This window comes from Salvelinus alpinus, chromosome 16 (assembly GCF_045679555.1).
Source record: "Salvelinus alpinus chromosome 16, SLU_Salpinus.1, whole genome shotgun sequence".
NCBI lineage: Eukaryota > Metazoa > Chordata > Actinopteri > Salmoniformes > Salmonidae > Salvelinus > Salvelinus alpinus.
This window is the reverse complement of record NC_092101.1, coordinates 20,116,312-20,136,424: the sequence shown is the minus strand read 5'-3', so window position 1 is coordinate 20,136,424 and position 20,113 is coordinate 20,116,312. Positions and strand designations below refer to the sequence as shown.

At 44.5% G+C, this 20,113-nt stretch overlaps 1 protein-coding gene across 1 annotated transcript; it reads left to right on the top strand.

The window, feature by feature from the left end:
- Positions 1-16,285: 16,285 nt before the first annotated feature.
- fam78bb (family with sequence similarity 78 member Bb) lies at positions 16,286-20,079 on the top strand. Its single transcript, XM_071345292.1, has 2 exons — positions 16,286-17,504; positions 18,410-20,079. Exons 1-2 carry the CDS (start codon positions 17,242-17,244, stop codon positions 18,930-18,932), a joined length of 786 nt encoding a protein of 261 aa, XP_071201393.1. The 5' UTR covers positions 16,286-17,241; the 3' UTR covers positions 18,933-20,079.
- Positions 20,080-20,113: the final 34 nt, after the last annotated feature.

The following is a 20,113-nucleotide window of genomic DNA, read 5'->3' as shown; positions in this document are numbered from 1 at the left end:
CCATGAGGCCATTGGTGACGAAGGAAGGGAGAACACTGAGGATGGATCAACAACGTTGGAGTGACATCCTGTATCCAACAGGGCAAAAGAACATGCATCCTGTATCCAACAGGGCAAAAGAACATGCATCCTGTATCCAACAGGGCAAAAAAACATGGCAAAGTAATACACGTATATGGCGGCAGGTAGCCTAGTGGTTAGAGCGTTGGGCTAGTAACCTAAAGGTTTCTGGATCGAATCCACGAACTGACAAGGTAAAAATATGTCGTTCTGCCCCTGAGCAATGCAGTTAACCCACTGTGCCGTGGATGTCGATTAAGGCAGTCCCCCGCACCTCTCTGATTCAGGGTTAAATGCAGAAGACACATTTTTGAAGGCATTCAGTTGTACAACTGATTAGGTATCCCCCTTTATGTTTGGGGCAAATCCAACACCACATCGCTGAGTAACTGCCTCCTTATTTTCAAGCATGGTGGTGGCTGCGTCATGGTATGGGTATGCTTGACATCGGCAATGACTGAGGAGTTTTTCAGGATAAAAAGAAACGGGATGGAGCTAAACACAAGTAAAATCCTATAGGAAAACCTGGTTCAGTCTGCATTCCACTAGACACTGGGAGATTCATTCAGCAAGGCAATAACCTAAAACACAAGGCCAAATCTACACGGGAGTTGCTTACCAAAAAGACAGTGAATGTTCCTGGGTGGCCAAGTTACAGGTTTGACTTAAATCTGCTTGAAAAAATCTATGGTAAAACGTGAAAATTGTCTAGTCATGATCCCTACAACCTTGACAGAGATTGAAGAATTTGAAAAATAACAATGGCTAACTATTGCACAATCCAGGTGTGCAAAGCTCTTATAGACGTACCCAAGAAGACTCACAGCTGTAATCACTGCCAAAAGTGATTATAACATGTATTGACTCAGGGGGTGAATACTTATCAAATCAAGATTTATTAGTGTTGCATTTTTCATTAATGCATTTTGTCTAGCAACAAAATGTTAAAACAAAACCAGGGTGATGAATACTCCACTGGTCACTGATGTGTTCAGACACTGATGTGTTCAGTCCCCTAGGTCTTTATCAGGTCAGGAAACCCCCTATGACAGGTATGAGGTGAGCAACTCCCACCCTCCAATGCCTCATGCATGTCTGAGGAATGATCCACTGACACCAAAAATGAGGTGACATCCTGCTTACAGGTAAGCAGAGCAGTTGAGCAATCAGGTGACGAGGGGGAAGAGCAAAATGTGGAAGACCCCCAGGATTTGGCTACTGAAGGACTGGGGTTATCAATGCCTGTTGGGCATGTTTTACTTTATAATGCTTTTGGGTAATTTTCAACCTCCCTTTCCTACATATAAAGCCTAGCTCTTGACAAGCAATTACAGATTATGGTTAAAGGGGCAGTGCAGTAAAAAAAAATAGCTAGGCTGATATTCCTGTGTTTTATATACATTTCCCCACTATGAGATTGGAATAATACTGTGAAATGGTGAAAATTATGATATTACCCTTTTAGTGTAAGAGCTGTTTGAAAAGACAACATTCAATTTCAGCTCATGTTGCATGGGTGGAGTTTTGGTCTGCCAATAACAAAGAGAGTTTCTAGCCTCTCTGCCAATAACAGATTGTTTTCAGGTTATATATCCCTCCTATTAGGCTCCTCCAATTAGGTCCCTCACTCCCAGACAGTCCCAGTAAAAATTCTTGCTTGAGAAATTGTTTTTTGCTAACAAGCTATTTCTGTTTCTTTTTGACCATTTTAATTGAAAACAATCACAGTAAGGTTATTAATTGTTACCCAGAAATGATTTGATATTGAGATAAAAACAGCTGCATTGGACCTTTAATGTCTTCGTTGTTGTGGAGCAAATGTAGGCCTAGTCACCCGCGGTGGCTCCCAGAAACTCTTCAATACTAACCCATTTACCTCATAAACCTTCATCCTCTACTTTTATTTGGTCTGAAATTAAATACAGGTCCAACTTGCATAACCATGGTTTTTGTGGACTATATCAAAGCTAAATACACACCTTGTCGAGTGAACAGTTATGTCACATTCAAATCAATCTCCTGGTAGGAACGATTGGAGAGCCAGTGATAGGGCTACCATTTCATGGCAACATGCTCCCACATATCGTTTAAGAAATAAGCAGGTGGCAATAGCCTACTTTTCAAACAAGCAGTTAAGGCATACATTTGTTTGTTGAATTAGTTAGTTAAACGTCACAACACTACAAAAATTGTCTGCTGTTTACATGTTCGATTTGTTATTGTTGACAAAATACTTCTGGTATTTTCCACCTGTGACGTGTCACTTAGTTGTAATATAAGCATTTGGAAAGTTGGTCATGTGACATTGTTATTCTTATGATTCCTTCCACCTGTAACAGTATCAACTCCAAAGTTCTGTCATGAACATGATCAATAACCAAGTTTCTATCCACAGTTTTTATGCAAGTAAAGTCATACTGTATAAAAAAACACAGAAAAAAGAAGTTACGATAAACTGCACAGGGTGATGAAAGTGCACTGTGATGAGGTTGATGCTCTTTTACGATACACATTGAGGGTCTTAATCTGTATGCAAGTGACATGACGATGGGTGCTTAACTGCCAATTAACAAATAAGAATGATCTTGCTCTTATCAAAGTCATCATAAAACCTAACCTGTCAACTTTATCAGCGAACTGTTTGCCATTTATCTCAACAGTTTGTGTGACGAAAACAGAGTGGAAAATGCATTCGAAACACTTTGAACTTATATTTTTTATTCGGTACAGGAGAACTTTAGTGCAAAAATGTTTTTATTTGCACTACGTCATCATGTACAGGCTTTTATCCGCAACAAGTCAGTTTTGATGGACACAAAACTTTGGTGGAAAAATGCGTATATGCATTAAATGCAGATTTTATAATATTCACATGAAAATCTGTTGCAAATTGGATGAAACCTCGCTACTGTAATCAATAAGTACATTTACTTCTAGGTCTGTATGAAGATAGTCTATGATTTTTCCTAATGTAGCCAACCCATTCATCTACATAGGCCTCATGTAGGCCTGTCTTATATTATGACTCAAAGGTAATATATCATATGAATAATATATGTTAAAAATAACATTTATAAAAGTTTTGAAATAGTAAGCCTCCCCATGTATTTCAACAGCCTTTCATGTGAAGTGATGGAATAGCCAAAAAGAATGAGCTAGATTTAAAAAATCTTGGTAGACAGAATGTCCTGCAGAATGACTGGCAGAGCTCAGTCAGAGAATGGTGTGTAAGATGTTGTAAACATTAATACTCACTGTTTAACATGACACACACCAACAAAAAGGGCCTAATAACGTAAAGCTCTGAGCTCCTGTCTGACAGGGTGGGTATTGTGGGCCTACCTGCTCTTCACAGGGTCACCAAGGAGAAGGACAAACAAGAGGATCATACTGTATCAAAGAGATCATAGGGGAAGAAGAAGAACAGGTTTTTTTATACCTTAAGATCTTACTATCTTCTCGAAAATAGGATTTTGGCCTTTTCTGTGAGATGAAAACTCCCTCAACCTTCCTCCAAGCTGTGATGTAGCTTAATATGGATGTGTCTGTGTGGAGCATTCCTGGGGGGCTATGTGGCCCAGACTGAAGGAGGATGAGTAAGAGCTTGTGGCAGGGGTGGACGGGATGAGGTTTGGGTCGGGTGTCTGGGAAGTCTTTTTGGGTGTGTGTGTGTGCATGTGTAAAGAGGGAGAGGGGTTGTCGACTGAATATCTATGAAAGTAGCCCAACCTACCTTTCAAATGTCAGAACACAAGGTTCTGAATTTGGGAGTTATATCACCCCCCCATTTCATTAACCAATAATGTTCCACGGGGCTAAATTAGGTATCAGTGAGGTGACGCAGGTAGGCACGGCGTTAGACGTCAGAGTTTCAGAGGGCAGATAGATGAGAGAGCCACGCTCTGTGAGAGGGGACAAGGAGTTTCTTTCAAACCCCTCTCCTCACTATGTCTCTTCACAGCTATCAACAGGCATTTCTCCCTTGCTCCCTCTCTCTATTCTCCACTGAAAAGAAGGTAACAACTAAGTGTTGCTCTATCATAACATGCAATATTTCATACCTACAATTTATGAGTATTAATGTATTTTTACTGAATATCTACAGCATCTCATCACAAATGAAATGATTCTACTGCATGCATCATACAAGAAAGTAGACATAAAGTTGTCTCTTGCCATTGCTATATACTATATATAATAGAGACTATATAGGCTGTAACGTAAAAAAATGTGAAGAAAGTCAATATACAGTACATTCAGAAAGTATTCAGACCCCTTGACTTTTTTCACATTTTTTTACGTTACAGCCTTATTCTAAAATGTATTACATATCTAAAAAAATCGTCAATCTACACACAATAGCCCACAATGACAAAGCGAAAACAGATGTATTAAAAATATTATATATTAATAATATATTCAGACCCTTTTCTATGAGCCTCGAAATTGAGCTCTGAAATTGAGCTCCTGTTTCCATTGATCATTCCTTGAGATGTTTCTACAACTTGGAGTCCACCTGTGGTAAATTCAACTTATTGGACATGATTTGGAAAGGCACACGCCTGTCTATATAAGGTCCCACAGTTGACAGTGCACGTCAGAGTAAAAACCAAGCCACGAGGTCGAAGCAATTGTCTGTAGAGCTCTGAGAAAGGACAGCATAGCTCTGGAGAAGGGTACCAAAACATTTCTGCAACATTGAAGGTACCCAAGAACATAGTGGCCTCCATCATTCTTAAATGGAAGAAGTTTGTAATCACCAAGACTCTTCCTAGAGCTGGCCGCGGGGTCAAACTGAGCAATTGGGGGAGAAGGGTCACTCTGACAGCTCTAGAGTTCCTCTGTGGAGATGGGAGAACCTTCCAAAAGGACAACCATCTCTGCAGCACTCCACCAATCAGGCCTTTATGGTAGAGTGGCCAGACGGAAGCCTCTCCTCAGTAAAGGCACATGACAGCCCGCTTGGCACCTAAAGGACTCTCCGACCAAGAGAAACAAGATTCTCTGGTCTGATGAAACCAAGATTGAACTCTTTGGCATGAATGCGAAGCGTCACGTCTGGAGCAAACCTGGCACCATCCCTACGGTGAAGCATGGTGGTGGCAGCATCATCATGCTGTGGGGATGTTTTTCAGCGTCAGGGACTGGGAGACTAGTCAGGATCGAGGGAAAGATTAATGGAGTAAAGTACAGAGAGACCCTTGATCAAAACCTGCTCCAGACCTCTCAGGAACTCAAACTGGGACCTCAAAAAGGTTCACTTTCCAATAGGACAACAACCCTAAGCACACAGCCAAGAAAACACAGCAGTTGCTAAGGAACAAGTCTCTGAATGTCCTTGAGTGGCCCAGCCAGAGCCCAGACTTGAACCCGATCGAACATCTCTGGAGAGACCTGAAAATAGCTGTGCAGCAACGCTCCCCATCCAACCTGACAGAGCTTGAGAGGATCTGCAGATAAGAATGGGAGAAACTCCCCAAATACAGGTGTGCCAAGCTTATAGCATCATACCCAAGAAGACTCAAGGCTGTAATCGCTGCCAAAGGTGCTTCAACAAAGTACTGAGTAAAGAGTCTGAATACTAATGTAAATGTGATAGTTCAGTTTTTTTATTTTATAAATTAGTTAACAATTATAAAAACATGTTTTTGCTTAGTCATTATGGGGTATTGTGTGTAGGTTGATGAGGGGAAAAAACTATTGAATTAATTTTAGAATAAGGATGCAAAGTAACAAAATGTCGAAAAAGTAATTGGGTCTGAATACTTTTCTATCTATCTATCTATCTATCTATCTATCTATCTATCTATCTATCTATCTATCTATCTATCTATCTATCTATCTATCTATCTATCTATCTATCTATCTATCTATCTATCTATAATTCATTAAACCCAAGGCCTAATTAATTAAATGATTGCCAATCTAGCCTATTGTTGTCACCCTAGACATCAGCAGCAGCATTAGTTGTTCGCCTCAAAGCATCCCTTGGCCCTGGCATTGCCTGGTGATTACAGACAGACAGACAGTCCATCGGCAGACAAACAGCAGAGGGAGGAGCAGTGATAAGACACAGCCTTTACACACACAGACACAGACAGACAAGATAGGGAGAGCTACACACACTTCCACAAGAAATCGCAATGTCCCATCCCAGCCTACATATTCATGCTTGCGCAGATGCACACATGCTCACCCCACATGAGCAGGGGGAGGAGCGCACAAGCATGTGTGCGCACACAAACACACACAAACACACACACACACACACACACACACACACACACACACACACACACACACACACACACACACACACACACACACACACACACACACACACACACACACACACACACACACACACACACACACACACACACACACACACACACACACACACCACACACACCGAGGGCCAAGCTCCAGTCCCAGTGTTCAACCTTCATCTCTGTGAAACTTTATTAAAGCAGAAAGGTCAGCAGCAAACACGTTTCACAGGCAGGCAGGCTAGGTGATTACGCCTTGTACACCCCACCTCCCTAGTTCACAAGTATTATCTGGAGCCCTATTAAAAACCGTAAAAAAATGTATTTTATGCTAAATATTTCCCATTTTGGTATAAATTATATCTGTCCCCTCACAGGTTTATGGTCATTTTAACCCCTCCTTAACAGCCAGCCAGCACAGACTTCTTTCTATCGCTCTCTCATTCACCTGTTGTTAAAACCATTCCGCTAGCGGTCAGTGTGCCCCTCCCCCCACCGCCTGTCTTTCTCTTCCCTACACCCCTCGCCCCTTCCTTCCATTGTCCTGCAGAGCCCAAGCCCAGCTCAGACAGGTGGGATCAGCCCCCATTAGGTTCCACAAAACTTAGGCACACAAATGGCCATTCACCTGGTAGACACCCCCCCCTCATTAGTGCAGTGTCAGAGGTTCCGTTCCACTGGAGCATGTCATCCCAGTCTGAGACATCCATTTGGTCATATGGAATGGGGAGACTTCACTTCCTGAAGTGCAAGGTTCCAAAGTAGAAAGCATTCAATCATAAGACTCTGAGTAACTCCAGCATTTCAGGAATTGTAGACTGCACTCATAAAGCTCATTTCTGTACTATCACTTTGTTCAAACAGAAATGTGCATGACAATGTAATAGATGAATGAGTTCTAGGGTTAATTTAAATGTAGATTTATTAGAACCAGATGCAGACACACTCCTTTTCTCAAATGTTTGTCAGTAGCACCATCAAACATTGAGATGGGGAATTTAAAAAAGGTAAGCATGATATGGCTGAGTCAGTAACACTGTACTGCTACAGGTCAGGATTTGAAAACTAGGCTCAATAGTAAAGATGTCAGCAGACAGGCTGTCGGAACATAGACGACAGATAGCAAAACACACACCCATACTACCCTCTACTGGACTGTTGTAGCCGGTGCAGTGTGGTCCTTCAGAGGAGCGCTCCACTGGCCACATCATTTAAAACCATTAACTTTGATTACAGAGTTGCCACTAGAGCAGAGATTCTGTATTAACAAAATAAAAGCATACATACAAACATATTGTTGCTATTTGCTATGGACCTCTTTATAGATAAAACAAGAACAAACTCTATTTTGGTGCAGCAGGCAGCATTGCAAAACTTGGAGCCTTCATTCAAAACAAGTCACCATGGAGTCTGCCCCACACACCAATGGCCACAGTTTTACAACAATCCTCATACTTAAAATCTTTGCATAACGCACTCATTCAAAAAACGAATTATTGGCTTGGTGGTATGACTTCAATGGCCCCAACTTGATGTTAACATTCTCTTGACTTCAGCAAATACCTGGAGGAGACAGGATACAATTAATTAGGGGATAATAATGAATTTCCATTCAATTAACAACACCACAATCACACAACTCTGAACATGGATAGAATGAGAGGAGTGTTGCACATGTCTGCCACACGTGTTTGGACAGCTGGGTTGGCCTGCTGAGTTGCCCCAGTCTAATTTTTGGAAAGCTGCTAATATTGAAACAACAATCCAGATGTGGTCATATGAAGACAGTGAAACAGATATGTGACACTCTCTGTATGACTTAATAGCCTGGGAACTTACACTATATGACCAAAAGTACGAACAAATCTGGGTTTGGCGGGTTTGGCAGATGGGTTTGGCGGATGCCAGGAGAATGCTACCTGCCCCAATGCATAGTGCCAACTGTAAAGTCTGGTGGAGGAGGAATAATGGTCTGGGGCTGTTTTTCAGTGAAGAGAAATCTAAATGCTACTGCATACAATGACATTCTAGACGATTCTGTGCTTCCAACTTTGTGGCAACAGTTTGGAAAATGCCCTTTCCTGTTTCAGCATGACAATGCCCCCATGCACAAAGCGAGATCCATGCAGAAATGGTTTGTATAGATTGGTGTGGAAGAACTTGACTGGCATGCACAGAAGCCTGACCTTAACCCCATGGAACACCTTTGGGATGAATAGGAACGCCAACTGCGAGCCAGGCCTAATCGCCCAACATCAGTGCCTGACCTCACTAATGCTCTTGCGGCTGAATAGAAGCAAGTCCCCACAGCAATGTTCCAACATTTAGTGGAAAGCCTTCACAGAAGAGTGGAGGATGTTATAGCAGCAAGGGGGGGACCAACTCCCATGATTTTGGAATGAGATGTTCGACGAGCAGGTGTTCACATACTTTGATCATGTAGCGTGTATGTGATTGTATAGAAATGTAACCAATGTTTGAAGTGTTTTAGTCATCTGTTTGGGCTTCTTGCGGTCAATTTGCAGTCTATAAACTTTTGTAATTATGTTCCGGCCTCCTTACCATCCCCTCAAGAAAGAATCTGCCCGCAGCTGCACCTAGTTGTTCCCTGAGATAGGGCGCTGGTCCACCACAAGCCTGAACAGCTTCAATGCAACTTGGCATAGATTCTACAAGTGTCTGGGAATCTATTGGAGGGATGCGACAGCATTCTTCCACAAGAAATTCCATTATTCGTTTTTTTGTTGATGGTGGTGGAAAACGCTGTTTCAATCGTAGCTCCAGCATCTCCCATAACTGTTCAATTGGGTTGAGATCTGGTGACTAAAATGGCCATCATTTACATAATTTTCATGCCCAACAAACCATTCAGTGACCACTTGTGCCCTGTGGATGGGCACATTCTCATCCTATGGGGGCATAGCCATGGTATCCAAAATTATGGCCAGCATAATGGCTTGCTCAGCATTTTTATACATGAACCTAACCATGATGGGACGTTAATTGATTAATTAACTCAGGAGCCACACCTGTGTGAAAGCATGTGCTTTCAATGTACTTTGTATCCCTCATTTACTTTATTTTGTCAGTTATCTGTACATGACACACAAACTGGCACATCCATAACACAGAACATCTCAGTACAACAAGAATACATGTCTGGTGGCTTGGGATAGATGGGGCCTTATTGCTTCTGTAGACTGTCTCTGTTGTCATCTAAGCATCTACTGGTCTTCCCTCTCTCCAGACACTTGTCAATACACACTTGCACATACAAAAGGTAACTGACCACCTTCTCTTGGACCAGGTCATTTCCTCACATGGACAGTTGCATTTGGAAGAAAAGTATCAGAGATCCAAGAGCACACTGTTCTTTCCCTGCTATTCAAGGAGCTGTAGTTAGTTGCCTCCCATCTGATTACTGCAGTCAAAGAAGAGAACATATTGGACGTCAGCAGTCCCATACATGACATGGGTCCAGCCCTGGAGGTTGTCTTGGTTACGCGGAAAGCCATCAATTAGGCAGCTGAATTATGGCTGGTTCAACTGCATCGTCTTCTCCATCACCTGGGAGAGGACGGGGGCAGAGGAATTGGAAGGGTACAAACAGGATCTGATGACTGTATGTAGGGTTTTACTCAATTCCTTTCAAAATAATGCCTTGTCAAGCCTTTCTACTCGGGCCCAGTACAGATCTAGGATCTTAATTTGAGCCAGTTTGCTACAGCAGGAAAATAATCTTGCAGAAACAGGAACTGTGAATTATTATGTGGATTACAACTCATGGACATTTTGTAGGGGTTAATATATTTTTCGTAAGGGAAAATCATGTCTGAAATTTCAAAGTGTAAATAACACACTTCAGTAGCCTTCTTAAACCTCAAATACACTACAAGTTTTAAATGTTATGCATTGTTGGAAAGTTATCCTGCAACAGGGTGATACAATTAAGATCCTACATTTGTAGAATTTAAAAAAAGAGTAAAAAACAATAATGTAGGGTTGCATTTTATATCATCATGCGGATGTGGTCGTTGACACTTTGCTTCTTGACAGTCCAATATCTTAAAAACATGACTGCTGACATGCCAAACATTTTGGGACTGTATCAACAGTGGACTAATTGGAAAAAATACCAAATGGAGTTCCTCTTTAAGTGTGAACAAATGAATAGCAAACATCACATGACTGAGGTACACTGTTAAAATAAAGTGCTTTTGTAACACCAAAACTAATGGCAACTGAGCTGTCACCAATGCAAATGCTTAATATTTCTGGAGTATTGAAACACATCATCCTGAGATGTTTTGAAACAGGACACATGGTGTTGTAACACCACTTAATCAGGTGTTGTGAAACACATTGCCAGGGACTGGGAGCACTACCGGAAAAGGTTCAAAACACTATTTTGGTGTTTCAAGTTCAGTTTAGTGCAGAATTAGATACCTTCTCTTTTATAACCCAACCCTGATCTGTACTTCTCCACAACTTTGTCCCTGACCTGTTTGGAGAGCTCCTTGGTCTACATGGTGCTGCTTGCTTGGTGGTGCCCCTTGCTTAGTGGTGTTGCAGACTCTGGGACAGATCATGTGACAGTTAGATTACATACAGGTGGACTTTATTTAACTAATTATGTGACTTCTGAAGGTAATTGGTTGCACCAGATCTTATTTAGGGGCTTCATAGCAAAGGGGGCGAATACATATGCACATACCAATTTTCCCTTTTTAATTTTTTTTTTTTTTTTGACAAAAGTATTTTTATTTTATTTCACTTCACCAATTTGGACTATTTTGTGTATGTCCATTACATGATATCCAAATAAAAATATATTTAAATTACAGGTTGTAATGCAACAAAATAGGAAAACACCAAGGGGGATGAATACTTTTGCAAGGCACTGTATGTTGGTCTCCTCCTGACAGGACTGCAACTCTGTAATACCTACAGTTGGGCTGGAATGTAGACATGTCAACATTGGGATTCAAAGGGCATAAGCACTCTCACAAACACCGATCTTACAGGTCATTCACAGTCCCTCCCTTTATCGACATCTAACTTTTCACTGCATTCCAATGTCCTCCTTCCTGAAACAATTTGTAGCTTTGACTTGTGTGTTTTCCTTTTTACTGAGATCTTCCCTTGTTCATGTATTCCAGGCTTATGGCTACGCTCACCTGTCTGCAGGTGACCTCTTGCAGGCCGAGAGGGATCAGGGGGGGCTCTGAATATTGACAGCTGATCGACAGCTGCATCAAGAATGGCAGGATTGTTCCTGTAGAAATCACAATGAACTTACTGAGGAAGTAACACTGTAAAATACAATGACTAAAAACACCATGATTGTGTAATGAAACAATGAAAAGTAGTGATCTAACCTGAGATCTGGTGTTTGGACGGTGTTTGAATGTAAACCCAATGTAAGTGTCATGATACACAGGAAGTGTTTTAAAACCAAATAGAAGTACTCTGAAACAGACAAAGTGGTTCTTTCATTTGAATATTGGTGTTTTTAAGAGAGTGTTGTGAAAACACTTGAGGTTTTTAGTGCATGTAAACAGCAGCATCAAAACACATACAGTTGAAGTCTGAAGTTAACATACACATGAGCTATTTTGGTTTGGTCAGGGTGTGATTTGGGTGGGCATTCTATGTTCATTTTCTATGTTTTGTATTTCTTTGTTGTTTGGCGGGTGTGGTTTTCAATCAGAGGCAGCTGTCTATCGTTGTCTCTGATTGAGAACTATACTTAGGTAGCTTTTTCCCACATGGTTTTTGTGGGTAGTTAATTCCTGTTTAGTGTTTTCACCTTACAGGACTGTTTCGGTTATTCTCTTGTTTATTTTTGTTATTGTGTTCAGTTTTAATAAAACAAACACTTACCACGCTGCGCTTTGGTTCGATGATTCAGCTTCTTCAGACGACAAATACCGTTACAATTTCAGCTTTTATTTCTTTCATCACATTCCCAGTGGGTCAGAAGTTTACATACACTCAATTAGTATTTGGTAGCATTGCCTTTAAACTGTTTAACATGGGTCAAACGGTTTTGGGTAGCCTTCCACAAGCTTCCCACAATGAGTTGGGTGAATTTGGCCCATTCCTCCTGACAGAGCTGGTGTAACTGAGTCAGATTTGTAAACTTCCTTACTCGCACACGCTTTTTAATTTCTGCCCATGTAACGACTTTCGTCTGGTGAAGGAGAAGAGGAACAAAATGCAGCGTGGTAAGTGTTCGTCATATTTTAATAAGCCTCCAGTGAACACTAGTGAACACTAAACTGAACACTAAACAAAATAACAACGAGGACAAAACGAAAACGAAACAGTTCTGCAAGGAGAACATACACTAAGACAGAAAATAAACACCCACAACCAAAATGGGGAAAACAGGCTACCTAAGTATGATTCTCAATCAGAGACAATGATCGACAGCTGCCTCTGATTGAGAACCATACCAGGCCAAACACAGAAATACAACAACATAGAAAAAACAACATAGACTACCCACCCCAACTCACGCCCTGACCAACCTAACACAAAGACATAAAAAGGGAACTAAGGTCAGAACGTGACAGTACCCTCCCCCCCAAAGGTGCGGACTCCGGCCGCAAAACCTGAACCTATAGGGGAGGGTCTGGGTGGGCGTCTGTCCGCGGTGGCGGCTCTGGCGCGGGACGTGGACCCCACTCCACCATAGTCTTTGCCCGCTTAAGTGGCGCCTTTAGAGCGGCGACCCTCGCCGTCGACCTCGGACTGGGGACCCTTGCAGCGGGCCCCGAATAGATGGGAGACTCCGGCAGCGCCGGACAAACGGGCGGCTCTCGCTGCTCCGGACAGGAGGGAGACTCTGGCTGCTCCGGACCGGAGGGCGACGCTGGAGGCTCCGGACTAGAGGGCGTCGCTGGAGGCTCCGGACTAGAGGGCGACGCTGGAGGCTCCGGACTAGAGGGCGTCGCTGGAGGCTCCGGACTAGAGGGCGACGCTGGAGGCTCTGGACTAGAGGGAGACGCTGGAGGCTCCGGACTAGAGGGCGACGCTGGAGGCTCCGGACTAGTGGGCGTCGCTGGAGGCTCCGGACTAGAGGGCGTCGCTGGAGGCTCCGGACTAGAGGGTGTCGCTGGAGGCTCCGGACTAGAGGGCGACGCTGGAGGCTCCGGACTAGAGGGCGACGCTGGAGGCTCCAGACTAGAGGGCGACGCTGGAGGCTCCGGACTAGAGGGCGTCGCTGGAGGCTCCGGACTAGAGGACGTCGCTGGCGGCTCCGGACTAGAAGGCGTCGCTGGAGGCTCCGGACTGACGTCCCTCGTTAGAGGCCTCGTGCCATGGATCCTCACTGGAGGCTTCGTGCCATGGATCCTCACTGGAGGCTTCGTGCCATGGATCCTCACAGGAGGCTTCATGCCATGGATCCTCACAGGAGGCTTCGTGCCATGGATCATCACTGGAGGCTTCGTGCCATGGATTATCACTGGAGGCTTCGTGCCATGGATTATCACTGGAGGCTTCTTGCCATGGATCATCACTGGAGGCTTCTTGCCATGGATCATCACTGGAGGCTTCGTGCCATGGATCATCACTGGAGGCTTCTTGCCATGGATCATCACTGGAGGCTTCGTGCCATGGATTATCACTGGAATGGAGAGACACACAGGAGGCCTGGCTCTGGGAGAAGGCACAGGACTCACCAGGCTGAGGAGACATGCAGGAGGGTTAGTGCTTAGCACAGGCACAGAACTCACCAGGCTGGGGAGACATGCAGGAGGCCTTGTCCTTGGCCGAGGCACCGGATGCACTGGACCGTGGAGGCGCACTGGCGGTCTCGAGCGCAGAGCTAGCACCACTCGTCCTGGCTGGATCCCCCCTGTAGCCCGGCAAGTGTGGGGAGTTGGAACAGGCCGCACTGGGCTGTGCTGGCGAACTGGAGACACCGTGCGTAGGGTTGGTGCAGTATACCCCGGGCCGAGGAGATACACTGGAGACCAGATGCGCTGAGCCGGCATCATCCCTCCTGGCTCGATACCCACTCTAGCCCAGCCGATTCGAGGAGCTGCGATGTAGCGCACGGGCTATGCGTGCGCACTGGGGACACCTTGCGCTTCTCCGCATAACACGGTGCCTGCCCAGTCACTCTCTCGCCACGGTAAGCACGGGGAGTTGGCTCAGGTCTCCTACCTGAATCCGCCAAATTAAGCCATTTTGCCACAACTTTGGAAGTATGCTTGGGGTCATTGTCCATTTGGAAGACACATTCGCGACCAAGCTTTAACTTCCTGACTGATGTCTGGAGATGTTGCTTCAATATATCCACATAATTTTCCTCCCTCATGATGCCATCTATTTTGTTAAGTGCACCAGACCCTCCTGCAGCAAAACACCCCCACAACATGATGCTGCCACTCCCGCGTTTTGTATTCAAACTTTGTCATCAAAGCAAAGTCTGGCATTCTCTGGATTTATGGTGGGAACTCGGGGGAAAAAACACACAGCCATTCCATTGAATAGCAGGCTACTGGTTGCTGTGCACTGCTTGCAGTTAGCCACTGATTCCTTCCAAACGACTTGTTGAATTTGCGATTTCCAACTTGTTGCGCAATCTTTATGTCCAATGGCCGATGAGCACCGATACTTTTTATGTATAATTTATCTTCATTATTTCTCTTCATATGACATGGATTAAAAGGATTTGCCAGTAAATTGTCAACTTGATTCATGATGATGAGTGCTAGCTGAGACTTTGAAAGTAAGATGTTGACATGATCAGTCCAATCAAAGCTACTGTACATATAACGTGATTTCATGTCATTTTATCTGTGGCCAATGACCTTGCGCCTTCTTGGAAGGGCACTTGTAATATAACTATATGGCAGGACCCAAAGGGCTGATATTTTGGATGTCTACCTTTACTAAGGACATACACTTTGCGATAATGTAGTGTCCTCATGAGTGACAGAACACTGAGCCAATCACAGCGCAATGCTCCTATTTTTTTGCTGGCTCCCCCACCACCACAGAAAACACTGAGCCAGGCTGAAACACCTGCATTTTGGAGCTGCCTTACTCAAGAAAACAAAAAAGAGACTGTGTGTCTGCGGCTTTATTAATTCAATGATATATATATATATGTTTTACCATGTTTGCAAACTGATATGTGACACGTATTAATGCCAAAATAACATGCAAAACAGGCAAGCCTTTTAGACTGATAGCCTCTCATTTCAAATGTTCACATACTTCCACAATTTTGGCACACGGTTAATTTCCCTGCGCCCAGTCCTTCAAGTAGAAACACAACCTGTAGTATCATCAGGAACACGCAACAATTATTTTGTTAAAAGTAGGCCTACTCGGGGGCAGGAGTGATCTTTAACCAACTCCAAGGCAAATGGATCACTGAAGGATGACAGCAGAGTTCCAGTGTGTCATTAAGGGAAGCTGCTTTGCTACTTCTGTCTACTGTACACATCAGATTCACTCGCAGAGCCGATCGCATATGTGATACCAAGTGGCATAAATGAACTGTAGAACCTCCTATTTACCTCCTTATTAGCTGAAAATGTGCAGCATTGTCTACTCATAATGCCACAATTAGCTTTGTTGATTTATTAGCTAAGGAAAAAACTCGACAGTGGTTCATCATCATGTCAAACAAAGATTAGTCTAGTGACGAAGGCTATAAATTATTTTAGGCATTTAATCAGAAAAGTACTATTTATTTAGAAGAATGTCAAGCTTTCCTCGTATCTATTTTGATTTGCCCTAAAATCATATGATACAATTATGGCCGGATCTTATCAATTGTGCTGCCATCAAAGAATGGGGCTAGATTTGATAATAGCTTGCCATTGCATGATTGTGAATATGTCGCTCATAAAAAATTCAACCATCAATTGGTCTATTCTTATCACCAGGCAGACACTTGATGAATGTGAGTAGCCTAGTAGTCATAGGCTATAGCCGTTCAAGCCATGGAGGAAATGCACAGACTGTTAACGCCAAATAAAGGACTCCCGGCACTCCCACGCGCTCACTCTCCCTCTGCTGTTCATTGGTTCACTCAGCATCATCAGCACCAAGGAAGCTGAACAGCGCCAGACGATGCATCGCCTTGGGAGAGAAGAGTAGACAAGACAGCATCCTTAATGTGTCTATACGGGGATTTTATCAAGCCATGCAGCAACAATTAGATACACTGACTGTCGGATTGGATATAACTGTTGTCTATGATTTCTAGGTTCTTGAACCATTGTTTTTCACCCGCTGATTTATCGAAGCGCGAGTCTGTTGTTCAGCCAATTCTGCAGAGGAAGCGTTGAAAAAAAATGGGGGATCTCTGCATTGACCGTGTTTTATCCTTCGTTTTACACTCATGGTGAGGAATGCCTGGTGGTCTAGATTGTCATCGCTCGGATCAAGTGCGCCTCGTGAGCCGCATCATCATGCATCACGACAACCACCCGACTGGGCCATTGACACGATGCCTCTGAGTGTGCCGCTCTCCCCCGGCTTGTGACATGACAGCCCGGGGAAGAAAGAAGAGGATCAAACGGCACAGACCTGCAAGAGGACGTATGGATTTGAATCATTTTGAGGGGCTGGAGCCCACGGAAGCCCGGACTGCAAGAGAGGGCAGTGCCACGCAGACACGGATAGGCTACACCTGCAATCCGAGGCGTAGAGAGGATCCAATACCACCAATTGCTGTTATTTAATTAATCTGCTCCCCTATCCTAAGATTTGACCACCTATCTGTTTTATTTTTGTGCATAAATGTAAATGGTACTGATTGCCTTTTTGGATGCATACAATGCATTGACTAATGTGACATATTAAGCATATTGTTTGTAAGTCGATAGGACGTGACAGTGTTATCATCCTGTCTGTTCCAACTGACTAGAACCCTAACCTCATCATGGGCTGCATACAGAGCATCGCCTGTAAGTCGCGCATCAAACGCGAAAACATAGTGGTCTATGACGTTTCCGCAACTATCGATCACTCCCCAACAATCATTGAGGAGAACTCTCCTATAGTGTTGCGCTACAAGACGGCCTATTTCAAGGCCTCTGCACGGATAGTGATGCCCCCTATTCCCCGTAATGAGACTTGGGTGGTGGGTTGGATCCAGGCATGCACACAGATGGAATTCTACAACACCTACAATGACATTGGCATGTGAGTTGAGTTCTCCTCCAGGCTGCTGACTGACGCTCCCCAGCTGCTCCCACCTCCCTCTGCTGCTCTGTCACTTCTCTGGTGCTGTAGGAAGTGTGTGTGTTTTGTGTGGCATCAAAATTGACATGAATGCAATGCAACAGTTGATAAGTGGATATGTGTGAGTGCATGTGTAGCAGAGCATTTGTGCAAACAGAAGGTTAACTATGCACTCACCCTCCTTCATTCAAACCCCCACCAATTGATTCTGTTCCAATTGATTCTGTTCCTGTGACTTCACCATCAAAATAGAGATGACAGAGGAGCTAAACAACTGCTCCTAAACATACATTGTGTTCCCGGAAACGAGGGAGAGAGAGATAGATGCACTGACACACTCCCACGCTCCCTTCGCTCCAGGAGAGAATCACACACCCACTGACGAGCAACACACACAGCCTCCTCCAGCACTGCCTGGGGGTGTTTTTCTCTGGAGGAGGCATATGTGAGGAGGTGTTTAATCCTGACTGGGGATGGGGGGTCTAGGGGTGCAGCAGAAAAACATGGGGTACAAACAAATGGAGCTGATCTGAAGGGGAGAACATGGCATCAGGTCACACCCTCTCATTGGCCGAAAAACAGAAGATATTAATCCACTGACTCACTGACCCATCTATTATACATAGACTCACTGAACCATCTATCATACATAGACTACAGTATGGAGCCCTGAGGCTAAAACCATTTATCAAACATCTTTTATGTATTTGTATGTCTTACTCTGTTATTTTTGAGAATGTCTAACACAGGCTCCCAAATGTAATGTGCTGTGTGAGACACCTAAAGCCCTTTGAATCTCCTTGTGACCCTACAGTTCGACACAGTGTTAATCCATGACCCACTAATAACTTGTTGTCCTCCTGCAGGTCTAGCTGGGAGCTACCAGAGCTGCGTGAGGGTCTTGTGAGGGCCATCAGTGACTCAGACGGGGTGAGCTACCCCTGGTACGGCAACACCACCGAGACGGTCACCCTGGCGGGGCCCACCTCCAAGCCCTTGCGCTTCACCGTCAGCATGAACGATAACTTCTACCCCAGTGTGACCTGGGCCGTGCCCATCAGCGACAGCAACCTGCCCCTGCTCACCCGCATTAAGAGGGACCAGAGCTTCACCACCTGGCTGGTGGCCCTCAACACAGCCACGCGGGAGAAGATCCTGCTGCAGACGGTCAAGTGGCGCATGAGGGTGGACATCCTGGTGGACCCCTCCATGCCCCTTGGCTCCAGAGCCACCCTGACGGGCCAGACACACCAGGAGCAGCCCTGCATCCTAACCCACATGGAGCCCATCCCCCCCAACGCCCTGGGGAGGCCCAACGCCAACGACGCCCAGGTGCTGATGTGGAGGCCCAGGAAGGGCCAACCCATGGTGGTCATCCCTCCTAAGTAGCAGAGAGAGGGAAGGGAGGTGTAACTAGGGCCCAGACATCCTGCCATGATGAGATCAATATGGACAGAGACTTGGGGGACAGCTGCCTTAAATCCCCACCACTGCCTTTGAGTAGGAAGAGAGGACTGCTGCCTGGACCAGGGCCTAAATACAGACCAGACCCACAGAGGGACCTCTGCCTTAATAACATCCTCTGTCCTGGAGAAGCAGAGAGGACTAGTCCTTTGTGAGTGTTTCAGGCCCAGCAAGGCTCAGAGTAGGCTACACTATAGGGGAGCAGCCTGTAGCCTACTGCACACCATGCTGCCTCACCGAGATGAGAGCAGCCATCTTTAATCACAGACTGTTCTGGGTCTATGACAGTGATGTAGAGGATACCCTTTGGCTCTGGTTAAAGGTAATGCACTGTGGAGAATAGGTGGCCATCTGAGACTAACCCAGGTGTGAGAGGCCCAGCAGTACAGGTGTGTGGTTTTATGGGTATAATACAGGTGAGATTGGGGAGTATAATGTATTTTATATGTAAGAACAAAGATTGTAGTACATTTAAATGCAGCCTTCATGCTCAGTACAGTTACAGACAAGGATGAATGTGTTACTGGGAGAAGGGGAAAACAGGCTCTCTATAGCCACCTACAGAATGGCCAATGAGAACAGCAGTGTGGGCCAGGCCAGGTATGATGTACAGAGAGGAGACAGAGTCTGAGAATGTAACAAAATGAACTCCCCATGCTGCTCATTACTGAGGTGCAAACCATACTAGCCTTTACACTGATACACACACCCTCTGTGACTACACACGCACACACACATCCCCTCTGTGACTACACCCAAGCCATAATTCTATGAGGGACAAGTGGGTTGAATAGGATATTACAAATCAATTGTTTATATTGAAGGTCATATCACATACTGTGTATGGTAGACACTGTATGGTGACAAACGTCCATTGAGAGCCAGTCATTCACAGTGACAGATGTGCCTGAGAACAGAATGACTCGGACTGGAGGATGTACAGAACTGTACATTCAATCATATGTACAGTGGGACAACGTAGGCAGGTATTCCAAAGGGTTTCATAATGGATGGGTGGGAGATTTAGCATGCAAGCATTGTTTTTAATTCAATAAAATGAAGGTAAAACATGTTTGCGTGTTCTAAGAAAGTCTTTGAATGAATCT